This window comes from Suillus discolor (genome assembly GCF_016758755.1).
Source record: "Suillus discolor strain FC423 chromosome Unknown F5147scaffold_120, whole genome shotgun sequence".
In the NCBI taxonomy this organism is placed as follows: Eukaryota; Fungi; Basidiomycota; class Agaricomycetes; order Boletales; family Suillaceae; genus Suillus; species Suillus discolor.
This window is the reverse complement of record NW_024541367.1, coordinates 92474-106476: the sequence shown is the minus strand read 5'-3', so window position 1 is coordinate 106476 and position 14003 is coordinate 92474. Positions and strand designations below refer to the sequence as shown.

The 14003-nt window shown below is 49.5% G+C and overlaps 4 protein-coding genes across 4 annotated transcripts; 2 read left to right on the top strand and 2 right to left on the bottom strand.

Moving 5' to 3' along the window:
• Positions 1 to 397: 397 nt before the first annotated feature.
• F5147DRAFT_587605 (uncharacterized protein) lies at positions 398 to 649 on the top strand (the record flags this gene model as incomplete). The annotated part of the gene is made up of 1 exon (XM_041432012.1): positions 398 to 649. A coding segment is annotated over one exon (252 nt), but the record flags the coding sequence as incomplete, so codon positions are not given.
• Positions 650 to 3432: 2783 nt separating this feature from the next.
• Positions 3433 to 6886, bottom strand: F5147DRAFT_525879 (uncharacterized protein; the record flags this gene model as incomplete). Its single annotated transcript, XM_041429987.1, has 4 exons — positions 3433 to 4106; positions 4545 to 5478; positions 5531 to 6560; positions 6609 to 6886. Coding segments are annotated over 4 exons (2916 nt in total), but the record flags the coding sequence as incomplete, so codon positions are not given.
• Positions 6887 to 9240: 2354 nt separating this feature from the next.
• Positions 9241 to 11573, bottom strand: F5147DRAFT_658689 (uncharacterized protein; the record flags this gene model as incomplete). The annotated part of the gene is given in 10 exon segments (XM_041434480.1): positions 9241 to 9348; positions 9405 to 9427; positions 9457 to 9778; positions 9830 to 9862; positions 9979 to 10126; positions 10146 to 10327; positions 10515 to 10586; positions 10670 to 10761; positions 10986 to 11325; positions 11517 to 11573. The coding sequence occupies 10 exon segments, from the start codon at positions 11571 to 11573 to the stop codon at positions 9241 to 9243; spliced, it is 1377 nt and encodes a 458-aa protein (XP_041285597.1).
• A 1968-nt stretch (positions 11574 to 13541) lies between these two features.
• Positions 13542 to 13889, top strand: F5147DRAFT_658688 (uncharacterized protein; the record flags this gene model as incomplete). Its single annotated transcript, XM_041434479.1, has 1 exon — positions 13542 to 13889. One exon carries the CDS (start codon positions 13542 to 13544, stop codon positions 13887 to 13889), a length of 348 nt encoding a protein of 115 aa, XP_041285596.1.
• Positions 13890 to 14003: the final 114 nt, after the last annotated feature.

Here is a 14003-nt window from a genome sequence, read left to right as displayed (position 1 = left end):
CCACCTCACGGACTTCCATGACCGCCCTTGTCTATACATCCTCCATGCATGTGTCTAAATTCTGCAACAGGTAGGCACCTTTTTCATTGTCATCGTCTGCATGCTCATCTCAAGCAATTCGGCTGCGCAAACTTGTTGAAGCAGGTATTTCTCAAGATGAGCTGCCACCTCTTGACCCAGCCGAGGTCTCTGTCATAGTCCTATCAACCTGCCGCAACCTCTCATCAAAACACAGCTTAGCCTTTATACCTTGCCAAGCTACGCAGTCTGCATTCCCACTTCCGGAATCACAACACTCTCCCTCTACCACACATACATACATCTGACATCATTTGACTTTACGGTGCTCTTTGGAAGGCTGCATGGTAACTACCACTGGTATACCCGTGGTTCTTAGGCCGGTCATCCATCCATGCCCGGGCATGCATTTCGCATCGGCAGGGCCACGGAGCTTCTATTCGAAGGTGTTTACCCTGACATCGTAGCGATGCAGGGCCGCTGGAAATTGAGAGCTTTCCTTGACTACTGGCGTCAGATTAAGTCTATTTATTCTTTATTTATTGCTACTGCTTCATCCACTCCTATTGCTCTCACGCGCTTACAGTTCAATATGCATGAATGTCTTCGTCTTCGTCCCGTAGCCTCTTAAACTTATATCAATCATAAACATGTTGTCAAATCTCCTCCTCGTGCCTCGTGTTGTGTCAGGGTCGGGTGCCTCGAAGAGGCTCTCGGCTCGAGCCATGCTCCAGGTATGGTTTTGTCTCGTTTTCTCTTCTTCTCTGCGGTCCCCTCCATCCCACGCCTCGAGACTCTATCACAATACGCTCTGACGGTCTGTCCCCTATGCGTCCGGTTCTTTCAAAATTCTCATTTTTCAACACCCAATAACCCGGACTCTGAGTGCCCCTCCCAGACACGCGCACAAGGGCAGCCTGGCAGAGCCAGACCCTCCCCACCACCATGAAAGCTTCGCTTTCCTGGTAAAACTACCAACACCTCTACGTCGCTCGGTTGATCTGATCTGTATGTTTCACTGCTACCTCCTTCACGCACACGAAATCTGCTCGCCTCTACTAAACTAACCATCAACAGCATTTTGTCTCTCCTGTCTCTCCTCCCAACATTTCCTAGCATACGCAGCCTCTACTACAAAGCTGGCCATATCGCTCAGTGATCAGGTGCATCAGGATCCACTTGAGAAGGGTACTACCTGTGCCGTGCCTACCTTATGCCTCTCAAGAGCATCGCACGAGCCTCCTGAGATGCTCTTAAGAGGCTTAAGCACCCAATCAAGTGATCAATAAAACTCCTGCCAAAACATAAGACATTGTTTTCGGACTGAGTACTGATGACAACAGCATCCTGAATGGTCCGAAATGGTGAGCAACGTCCATTCCACCAATTCATTTCCCCGGGCTGGAAAAGAGGACAAGTCGGTGTGCGCTTTGACATGTAGGAGAGCCGGAGAGAAGTCGAGATGATGGAGCGTAGCCACCGACATAATGTCTGCGCAGGCAGCGCAGACCACGAGTGAGGCGGGATGCGAACGTGCTAGCAGGGCGGACATGACCAAACCATAAAGCTCGCCATGAAGAATTGTGGCCCCATCAGCATACTTGCCCAATGAGCCAGTGAGCGATCCTACTGGACAATCCTATCACCGGAGCATCCATCATTAGAGATGTCACCAGCTTAATATGTCACCAGTCACCAGTTATAACTATACCACACAGTTCGCTTTGGAACGCCGGGTGCTTGGGATTTGCAGGTAGTGTCAGCATCCAGCTCCCATAAGCGTTAAAAAGCACAAACAACAGCTTAGTCGAGTGCAAGGTCTGATAGTCTCAAAGATCACAGAAATCTGATAGTACAGAAACGGCCCTAATGAATACCCAACCATACGAGATGACTGTAGGGTGAGGTGAAGATATACTTGTGTTTTTAATTAATGTGTGCATGACCATCCACACCACTGCTGCACCACCTATCGATGCATATTGACCATGATACGCATACAACTACCCGTTAATAACCCACTCTCGTGGACAATTGGGCCTACATGCAGATACTATCTCACATACTATTCTACTGCTGTCTTTCCAAGTATTCCTCTACATACCAGAGCAGCAAGTCCATCCCTTTGCTGTGATGCCCTGCACCCGGGGCCTTCGTTAACCAACTTTGGAACTTATCCATCTTCACCCATACCACTCCAAAGTACCTTTGCGCTGCTTCTCTGACATGCGCCTGTCGGAAGACCGTCAAAGCCAGTGGCAGAACCACGTCTGGCCAGTCGCATACCGTTCTTCCCGTCTCCAAAGGCCCGTGAAGTTCATCCCCACATGTCGGCACATGACATTTCCAGCAGATACCCTTGTGGTTGTGGTACTTGATGGATGTCTTCCAGTCTCTGTAATCATCCCATGTCATACTCAGTCGCTCCAGTGAGGGGCACCGCCACATCGGATGTCCTGATCGTCCCCCTTGGTCATCAAAGGCAATGCACGGTGGACATCCCCTGTCCTTCATTTTGTCCAATGCTTTTCGCATGCGCTCCACTCGCTTCATCTCTTCATCTAGCCTATCGGTTCTTAACTTTTTGGCCTGTTCGTACGCCTTTGCAAATGGATCACTAGAGTTAGAGAGGTGGTCGATGGTGCGCTTGTTGACTGATATTGACCGCTGTTGATGGGTGAGGGTCCTTGGAACTGGTGCAGAGGGTTTGGTGATGGACGTAGGCAGCGCACGTGTATCCTGTTTTTCTGAGGGAGCGGGAACTTGACTGGGATCGTGATCGGAGTCTGCCTTGCAGACACAACACCGCTGGTTGTTTTTATGCCGTCTGCACTCCATTCCCTCGCCATCAATGTAGAGGGTCGACCCATAGCGAAGACAACGCTTCAAACCGTAATGGTAGATATAGTCCTTCGCGTACCACAGGCCTTTGTGGTCCACCTCCCGTCGTCCTATGGCGATTTTAGGAGGGCTGGATGATGGCAAGATATAACACCTCGCTGGCCGACCATCTCTACCACCTCTTCCTTGAGCCTGAATTATCTCCGTCATTTCCAAAGGGGTCTTCAGGTGGATGACGACTCGGACGTGCGGATAATCGTTACCCGTGCTGAATGCGCTTGTGCAGATCATGACCGGACATGTGCCTGCAAACCAGTCCATGTAGCACTGGACCCTAGAAGCGTCGCTCATCTCTTTCGATCCGTTATAGAATGGCCAACCGGACTGTGATGCTGCGATCAGTATATGCGCATACTTATTTGCCAAGTCGCTCACCTTGTTTGCAAGACTTTCTCCATCTTCCAAGTAAGTCACGAATACCAGTCCTCTGTCCTCAGAGGTCCATTCCTGTCGCTCACATGCTACGATCTGGATGACCGTGTCCTCTAGTGTATTCGATGGAGCTGGAGCTTTCATGATGTACTCTAACTCCGGCCGATTACTTGACTCCCTGATCTCGATGGCATTGTCTGCTAAACCAAAGGCTGCCTTGAGGGCGGCAACGCTAGATTGCGGGAGCGTGCCGGTCAGCAACACCAATTGCATGGAGAACTGTCTAATTTCCTGCATGTACTGCATCGCCTCTCTAAAGTTTTTGCATAGCAGTGGAAGGTGAGCTTCGTCAAAGATGGTTCTGCTGACCGACAGGACTTGGTTCAGTTCTGCTAGATGTTGTCTCCACGTCTTGAATTTTGCCTTATCTGCGGATACTAGAATGAGGTTTACATTTTTGAGCAACGGGACGTTCGGATTGTAGACTTGGAAAGGAACGCGCATGGCTTTCAGCTTTCTCTCCCAGTCAGTCATCAACGATTTTAGTGGAAGAACGACCACCACTGCCTTGTTTGCATCCATGATGGCAGGAATTATCGCCAGCATAGATTTTCCTCCCCCAGTCCTCAGCATCGCGATAACGTCTGTCTCTCGCTTGAGCACAGAGAGAACAGCGTCTTGTTGCTGGGAAGACCACCAATTGGCCTGCTGGTCACGGAGGAGGATGCGCAAGGTCCACAAACTTTTTCTGGCCAGTATCGAATCTTTGTTTTTCACCAACTGATTTTGTGGCGGCGGAGGATATTGTTCATCATCTTTTGACTCCGGTAAGTATATGCATGTCATCAAGGTCCTCTACTCACCGCTCAAAATGTTGATAGCTTTTGACGGGTCGCTACCAAGGTCATCGTCATCTGACAACTTCATTTAGTATGTTGCGCGTAAGCTACCTATCTGTGCTGCACTTACCGTTCAAAGCATCTAACTTGACGCCTGCAAGCTTGTTGCTGTCTGCTGAAGGTGGACTGGATGTGCCTGGACAGATCGCACCTTGCCCAGTCTCGCTGCTGGTAAACTCATTGGTACCTGGAGGATATGGTCAGCCGCCCGCATGCCGTTGGCTTTGCACTTACTTTTAAACATCTGTTCTCCATACCAAACCTCGCTGTCGTCTTGTGATCGTAATCAGCATACGTGAACGCTGATAGGTTAGTGCTTACCAGCTGTTGACAAGGCTTGGGTGGTTTCTTGACTTCCACCCACGACGTGTGTTTCTTCTGGACTCACGTACTCTGGTCTTTGATCTTTTGGCCAACGATCTTCGGATTGTGACGCATATTGCTGAGGCATGGCCGTCGCGAGCGCGTCACGTATCATGGTCTCCACTGCAGGCACCAGAGCGTTCACAATGCGAGCGACTACCTGGCATTCTATGCCTGCAACAAGCTCGTCTTTTATTTTGGCCATCACGTGGTTTTGCATGGATGATATCACCTCTGCACGTTGTGGAGGTGCGGCGACGGCGGCAGCAGCTGGAGAATTGGTCCCTTGAAAGTCCGAACCAAACTTGCCTGACTCTGCCAGCTGCTTGAATTCGTGGGACCTAGCAAGCGTGTACGCTAATTGCAGGCCTCCTGGAACGGTGTGCATTACCAACTGCCAATTGGTACTGGCTTGAAGGAATAGAGGCAGCAGGTCCTCTGGCGCCCCTGCAAGCGCATCTGGACTTAGACCGTATATCCGGTTTTCTGTAGATCTATTATGGCCGGCTTGGAGGGCTTCGACCGTATCTTGCTCGTCGTCTTCCAGCAAGTCCTCTGCAAAGCGACCGAGCTTGCGCTTGAATGCGGTACTGATGTGGCGCCATGAGTTGACGCCTAGACCGAAACCGAGGAACGGTATGCTGATCCTGGCCATGGTCGCAGTAAGCTGATCTGTGTTGAACAGTTTCTGGTTGTTGACAAAGAGGTGCGTTTGGTACATCTCTTTGATTGCTGGCCTATCGTGGTAGCAGTTGTAAGCAGCAATCTCTGCGAAGGGCCTTGTTAAGGCAAGGTCTTGGATTATGAGGTCCCCCGTGACGCCATCAATTGAGTGCGGGATGAGCTTGTCCATTCCGGACAGCGCGCCAGACTTGTGATAGGTCCTCAGCATAGTCAAGTTCTTGCCTAGCATGACCAGGTTGCGCTGTGAACGAGTCTGTCAATCGCATTGGTATATGCCCACATGTGCTCATGACGCAAGTACATGCCTTGGTGTTCCTGTAGGTCATCGCTGTAAGCTCTGTACCACGACCAGGCGCTCCGCTCAGCATTTCGCATCTGATCAGAACCAGCTTTTGAAATTCGGCGTAGTCTCTTAACCACCCCATCAACGTGCCCATATTCCAAATCAGTTGGCCATTGCGTACGACAGCGAACCGACTGAAGAGCTCTTTCTCACCAGTGAGAGCCTTGAGAAAGCGATCTCTGTCGGCGAAACACCACGCGTTCCGACGATCAGATATGAAGGAATAACCCACATCGTGGTTGGTATTGTCATCCGCGATGTCCTGGTAGGTCACGCGTATGTTCAGTCCAAGCAGAATTTTTTTTTCCCACAGTTCCACCATCTGTTCCTCTGTCGAAGCGAACATCTGCCTTAAGTCGTTTATGTGTATCTTATCGCCCTTGTACAGCATTTCGTGCCATGTCCTTCTGTCCAACCACCAGACGCGAGGTAGACTCATGGTCTTATAAGCGATCGCAGAAGCTCGGTGCTGAAGCGAGCGGATGCGACTAAAAGGTGAGTTGGTCTTCTCGGTGAACCAAGTTTGAAGGGCGTCGCAAGCAGCTTCATCATCACCGCCATACAACGAGGCGCTGAGGATCTTCAGCTCCTTCAGGCAGACGAAGCGTATGCAGTACTCAAGCCTCGCTAAAGGATTGGTGACATAGACTGGCTGCTTGTGGCCTCCGTCAGCCTCCAATGTGCTCAGAGCCATAAATCGCTCTGTTGGACAGGGAATCGGGTTGCCTTCTTGCTTGACCCACTTGACCATCCAAACCTTGGTGAGAATTGCATGAATCTTCTCTTCCACCCCTATCGTCCCTGTCAACGCGTCTTCCAGTTCCGTGATCGCATTCACGAGATTCTTCGGCAATGGAATAGAGTATTCCGCTTCTTTGCCTGTCCTTATCAGCATAGCCAGTAGAGATGTCGCCACGCGCACGTAGTCCTTCTGCGTTGCCGTTTCTTGATGGCGATGAAGAGGCGTGTTGCTGATACCTCTGCAAGCGGTTGAATTAGGACGTGCGTATGCTAATTGACTGACCTACTCTTTGAGGGGATCAGGAGAGTTCAACCGTTGCAGAATCAGTTCATCGGTGACCTCCAATAGCCTCAGGGCACCGTCAAAATACGCCTCGACCACGTGTGCAATCTTAGGCATGATCGGATCGTCTACCTTCGGAAATTCCACAAGCTTTCGTAGAGTCGCAACGTCATGACCAGCAACATGTTCGTGCCACTTGGTGGTCAGTAGCCAAGGGCTCACCATGCGTTTCTCCTGCGGAATTTGCTTGACCCTGATGACATCGGCCATCTCCTTTCGCATCCTGTCAATGACCTCCTGATGGTCACAGACCACATCGTGATTTCCAGCTACCCTCCAAAATTGCTTGTTGGACCCCTTATTCAGTTGTTGCATCTTGCAAGGGGACCATTGCTTGGGTAAGGGGACGGTAGGATGTTTGTCTCTATGATGCTTGGCCATCCAATCCCTGGCACCGCACGCAAATGCGCATGAATCACAAGCCAACCCATCATGTATTCTCAGACCTCGGTAAGCCGTGTGATACCTACCCCCAGTCACAGAGGGTGGAAGGGTTGGAGCAATCTTCATGTCTGCAACAGCTTGACAGTACCTATCGTCGTCAACCCGAACTGCTGAATGGGCATTTACGATATGGCTTGGCATCTGACTTGGGGGAAGAGCAACTTGGCAGGTTTGACAGCATAGAACGAGCAGATCAGGGTCGATGACGACGTTGATGGTGTCGAAATATGGATGATGAAGCAGGTAGTCCTGATACCGTTTGGAGGTAGTTCAAGCAATCGAAGACTGGAGCGTACCTTTGGAGCCAAGGAATTGCCGGTCTGTACAACCATTGTCAATCGATTTTAATCACACTGTGAAGCTATGATGCTTACTTGGGGGTCCTTCTGCGAGAAATATGCAACGGTATTGTCTGACTGATGCTGCCATAAGAAATTGACGTTCGCGTATCCTAGCATTATACGACCCACCTCTTGCTGTTCCAAGGGGATAGCGGGTATTTTTGTGTTCTGCACTTGATCGATCTGAGACTGAACATTCTGTGAGCTCATTAGTTATTATGTGCACTAATATCTACACTCGCCCTGTCTGTTTGCCGTGGAAGAGTCTTTTCTCGCCTAGTTTCCGGACTGCTGGGTGCGGACTGCAATCGATAGTCATTAGAGCGTATTTTTGTGGATCGTTGCGCTCACATGATCATCTTGTTGCGCCATAACCATCGCATTATCTCCATGACTAGGCTGAGGGCAATGATGTTTGATTAGCTTATGCGCGAGCCAATATGCTCCCTACCCTGGGGTCAGGTACGCTAGGTACTTGATCAATAGACTGGTTGCCTTTACCAGAAGCAACTTCCATCCTTTCATTCTGCTAGTGGTTATGAGTCGCTCGACATGCGCGTATGCTAATTTCAACAGCTTACTTCGACTGTGGTTTGAACCACCTCGCTGCTTGAAGAAGACTGCTTGAATCGTGATTAGCACACGTGCATGCTGATTGTGGAGTAGGCGCATCACCTCAACCGGTCCGATCCAACGAGACTCCAATCTTCTCATATGCTTCTTCAGCCCCTCACCTGAAGTGAGGCCTTTTTGACCCGTCGCTGAACATGCCGAATGAGAGCAGTAGCAATCATACTTTCCATGCTGGTTTGTGACCACAGTGATGTCGGCCCCCTCAAAGTTGAAAGAGATTCTGCCATCCATACTGCCAGCAGTGCATTTTTTCTGGTGACGGCTGTGCTCTTTTGTTGTGGGAAAAGTTTGGTTGCATCTGTTGCAAGTTTTGGACATTGCTAGATAGCACGATGAGTCCGCTGCCACCGTTCAGGATGACCGTTTGAGATTGTGTGAGCGACACACGACAAAAATGAGACTAAGTATTGAGGGACTTAACTTCAAGTTGAGTTACCATTCCGAAATAGATCGGCTCTCTATCATGATCTTCCAGAAACCATGTTACCGGTTACTATTCGACTGACGCTTAGTTAATAAGGATTGGACCCGCAAACTGTGTCAGAGAAAGGTACTAATCTTTTTTGTGTATGGTCGTCTTTATCGTCCTGATTATATGTCTTCATTAACGAGCTCACAGTCTTTGTGCACAGCATCCTCTGCCATTTTTTCCTACCCTACTGCCTGTATAAATGCCGCCATCTCTTTGCATCTGCCCATAACCTTTATATCAATCCCGCTTCCGCTCCTTCCTGAGACCTGAAGCCTAACTTAGTAGCATGATTAGAATTCCCTCATATGTCAAGGGAAAAAAACTGCTATATCATATACATAGTAGTAGTAACTAGGCCACATGCTGAACTATTTTGATTGCATCCTTCTTCTCGCTTCGCTTCTTCATAAGGTTAGTGTACATTTGCATGAAATGATTCGTCTGATGGAATTGCATCATTTATTTGGCGATGCTACACCATACATACCGAACATTGCATCCGAACCAAGGACTGGCCACTTTCATCGATTATTAGTCGGAGCTTACTCGGTTCTTTCGAGTTTCTCCAAACCCTGCACGGACAAAGTCCGACTCAAACCCTATGCACACTCCACGATTTGTGGAATAGTGTGGGACTCTACTAATTACTACCTGGTTACCACGTGCTGCAAGGGCCTGGGTAGTCCTCACGTTCTGCCAAAGCTCATAGGTGCTCTGACAACGCTGAGGCCATGCGGTTTGCATAGCCGACGGGGCAGCTCTGTGACACTCTTACAGCGACTCATCTCCGACATCTGCCACAGAAGAAAGATTTAATTTCCGTCCCACTATGGATTGATGAATCACTTACAAAATACATCTTCCATCCTATCCCTGCGTAAACCGGTTAAATCTTCATGAACTGGCGCCCATCTGCCAGCAATTCTTCCCCAATAGGCAGTTGCGCCTGTCCAAAATGGCGCCCTCTGCCGGATTGTCACCTAGCTTCTCCTCATCGTAAACATGGTTCAGAAAGATTGTGCGTAAGTTTTGGGGTGCGAAGGTATCTATCCAATTTCTCTCAGCTGTGCGGATGGTATAGTCTTGGGAGGGCATGAGGAGCTGGCCCCCGTAGTCAATCGATAGGTGGTGCAATAGCACGCATCGCTCCATGCCACGATGCCACTCAGGAAACAAGGCGTACGGTAATGTTCCCAGAGGGTCATCACCATGTTTTCCCAAATCCTGATAGTCAGGGATGTACCGTGTCCGTGTCAGCAAACCACAGGGACTTACTAACGGCACACCCCATGTTTTAATCTTAACACCCTGCTACTTGGCGAAATAAGGCGTGTTATTCTGTCCCAGGACCCATAATTGAGCAGTTGGAATTTGTCAACGCTGATTACCTCCGGCCTGATCATCTTCACCATGATGCTACACACCCAAGCCCAGTCAATCTCCTCCGCCATGTAGTCCTCATCTAGCTGTGTTGCAACAATTCCAGCATATCCCTGATAGCCTAGCTTTCGCTTCCCATTCCAAAAGCTCTCACCATCACGGCACAATTCTTCTAAGTGCTCCATGTTAAGCCTAAGACATGTCGGAGCACGTGGGAGACCAGAACAAAACCAGGAAGTAGTTCTCCGCATAGCACTTTGGGTCCTCCTGTCCAAGAGGGAGTATATGTCTCTGCAAATCTCCAAAGGGCACTCCCCTATTGAGCCACGGCGCATGGATGATGCCATCAACTCGTGGATAGTCTGAAAATCTGGCGTTCAAGTTACTTATAGACTGGAGAAGAGAGGTGTGTTGCAATTTGCAAATGACTTTAGAGTTAGGCTCGGGATCAGCCAGCCTAACCACGGATTCTCAGATCTGATCTGTGCGACACTTGTCACGCCTATCTCCTGCCTTCCCCCCGCAACTCATCCCAACTCTGGAAAACGAAGATCATCCTCGCTTGAGTGATCTTGCATACATTGCACAGGTGGACCATCGTCTTAGCCTTCGACTCTCTGCCAACGCATCCATACGCGTGGCGGGTGCCTGGCTGCAATCTTTGAATCCAAGCTCACTCTCCGATATATCTAGGAATGGCACCGGACCAACCACCATTATCAGATCGACACTTACTGCTCTGTACTCAACAAGCTCGCCAGCACAACATATAACTTGCCATACTTGACATCGTGCATGTCTCTTCACAACTTTCACGCCAGTGCTTGCTAGGGCTTATCGGTGATGGGATGGTCCTCGGTACATTGCATTTACTGTGACGACAGTTGTAGGATCGTTTGTTGGCTTGCTGGATAATTATGCTGATGGGGCTACCATCCTTCATGGGGAGTTATACAGACTTATTGTGTTTGCCCTGCTAGCTCGTTGTCGAGTTGAAGACGCCACAGTTCATAGTGATCACCTGAACGCTGTACGCGTGATCAGTTCTAACCTGGTGACTCCCCTTCCACCTCATTCATGGTTTGTATTGCCTGCACGCTCGCTATATTACTGGTTATACTCCATCTTGTCCTAACCTCGCGCTCCGACTCCATCGCACGCCAAGGCTCATACATATTCGTCCTCTTTCCCAACACAGGGCAATGCCATGCTGTAACGGGAAGGACTGCAAATGGAACCAAGGCCAGACCTCGATAGCGGGAGGCTACGGCTCTATCTATGCAGGACCGACTACCACACGCCGCAGGACTACCGACTACGAGCCAGGACTCCTGCTCCTGCGCCAGGACCCCTGCCACTCCCGACCTGATCTGTCCTGCCAGAGCATCCCGCTACAATGGTTGATGGTATTGCTTATCAATCTCATTCTCGTATCATTTGACCTCATCCTTTTCTATGTACTACTTTCATGCTGGACAGTTTTATAAATTACGCTCTATTCTCCCACATTGAAATTTGTCGAGTGCTTGATTCCTTGATTACTTCCTTACATACTTGCACGCGATATTGCAACAGATCTAACCTTCCAGCCCATGTTCTCCCACTGCCTCTCTACGACTTGCATGCCCCACCAGAACATGAACATCCATATGTGCGCACACCCTATGCGTACTCAGCTCTGGTTCAACTCCACGCAAGGTCACGCCAATTAAACACCGCCAGTGCGTGTTTCGCGCGTTTGTGAGATACATCGCCGTGGTGCCATTTCGGATGTAAGTGCTTGGAAACGCCACACCATTTATTTGTCGAGTGTCCTCGTTTCGCGCAAGCGCGCAACAGGTCATCGCAGGAAGCGTGTCATACAACTTTTTTTGCTTCTTCCTGAAGCAAAAAACCACCATTCAAACAACGGAAGTGTATCTGCATTCCGCACGGCGCTTGTTCGTCGATGATGCTTCGGTCAAGCCCACGCACGCATCACGATATTACCTTGGAACCATGACTGCGATCAACCCGCCAAATGAAATCTTATCTGTCTTGGGAAGGAAAATTGTGCACGTGTCGCATATGGCATGCATCCGTTTGGCAGGGCAAACTTGGGGACTTATAGGCGTATCACAAGGTCAACGGTGGAACGGGCACGGACTGCGTGGGAACTCAAGGCCAAACCTTTACAGTGGAAGGCTACGGCTCCATCCATCGAGGGTGTGGCTATTTAGACGCGGTCTTGTCGCGCCTGACGCGATGTGACGCGATGTGACTCGCTGAGGCGTTGATGAGCCTTGTCAGACGCGGTTACTGACGCGTCAATGCAAGCGTCCCTATACATCCGACTCGCAGATCAAGTTGCATGGGTTCACGACCATTCCCTTGTCATTTCATTCGTCATAGGGACATGTACAACTGGTACATTAGCCAATGCCTATTTTATTTTCCTCCCTCTCTGGACCCTGCGAGTCTGTGGAGCACATCGTCACCTAACGGGTGCGCATTCTTCAACCGGCAGAGAACTACAACTCGGAATTCCATTCCATGTGATGTTGGCTAGTGTCCAAACCCCACTGCTGGTTGCCTTCAGGTCCTGCTTATTGGAATCCTTGAAAATCCTTGCTTCTAGTGTGGTTAGACACTCAAGGTCGATCATCATATCAGCCACGAAGCTGTTGCTAGGATAGCTTATCGTGAGATCAGCCCAAGCCATCTTCAACCGCGTGCTATTGTTCCGTTCCTTGTTTCGAGCTTTGATGCGTCTTTGAAATCACTGGCGTTTAGATGAGCAACGGTGAGGGTGAAAGCGTGCACCAAAGGCATGCCACCAAGCCATATTTCGAAAGTTAAGCGAAAGCACCAGGAACATTCTCACAGAACCAACGTGCAATTTTGGCATACGTTATGAAAGATCTAAGATATACCTAAGTTAAATGGATATCCGAAGTGCTGCACAGGGTGCCCCGTGTTTGATGCACTCACGAAGCATAGGTGTGACACTTGAAGTGGTGAGGTTTGACGCGGCTGTGACGCGGCATGCACATGCATAAGGTAAAACGCGGCACAACTTGTTCGGCGCGGTGTGTGCTATGGTTGACGTGGCACAGGTAAGTGCGAATGTTGATATTAGTACAGAGACTACGAAGTTGTTTGGGAGAAATTGTCGTAAGTAGTATGAGTGGTTCTTGACCCAGCCTAAACGAGGCTCGACATGCCATGGTGGTAGAGAATATAGAGGGTGGATCGAACTTGGCAAGGCTTAATGCGGTAAGATAACACCATGACCTGACACTGCGGCATCTGAAAACCAAGTTGCGCATCGGATGAATGAATGAGAGGTAATACAACAATACAGGACTATGATTGTGGACGGACAAACTTATGCCGTCATAACTCGAATGATCTAGAACTAACTTATCAGGATATCTTTTCAAGGTCAGCGTCGATTACTGCATGATGGTCAACACCTCAAGGATTTCACGTCATGACCCAGAACATCATTCTTCCAAGTTGACGTCTGAGCGTCAGACGTGAAAGGTGAACTTGAAATTCCATTTTGATGTTACCATGTACCCTATTTACATAAAAGCGTATCCAAGAGGTACCCGCTCGGAAAAAAATGTACATGAGGCCACCCTTCCCGCCAGAATTCTCCAATCGTCGGGAGACCGAAGCGTACCTATTGAAAATGCTGCAGGGTTCACTGCAGACGTGCGACTTCCTCAGAAGCGTTGTGGATGAACAAGATTCCAGACATGTTGCCGTCACCAGAAGCCTGGAGGATGAGGTCCGCTTGCTAACACTAGAAAATAGAGAGCTGAAGCAGGGGGTTACCGCCAAATGCTTGGAACAAAAGATCTGCCTATTAGAGGTAGAGAATGATAAACTGCGAGGCAGCCTCGCCCACCGGGAGCTAGAGGATGGGAGGCTGAGGGGAAGAGGAGTCAGAGAAAACCATTCCATATAAGATTGATTAAACTCTCTGCTAGAGCAACCGTCCTTCTGCCCATCCTTGACTTTGACTTTACGCAAGGAGGGAAGCGCACCTCGTCGCTGGTGACTTCAAAGATATTAAAAGCTG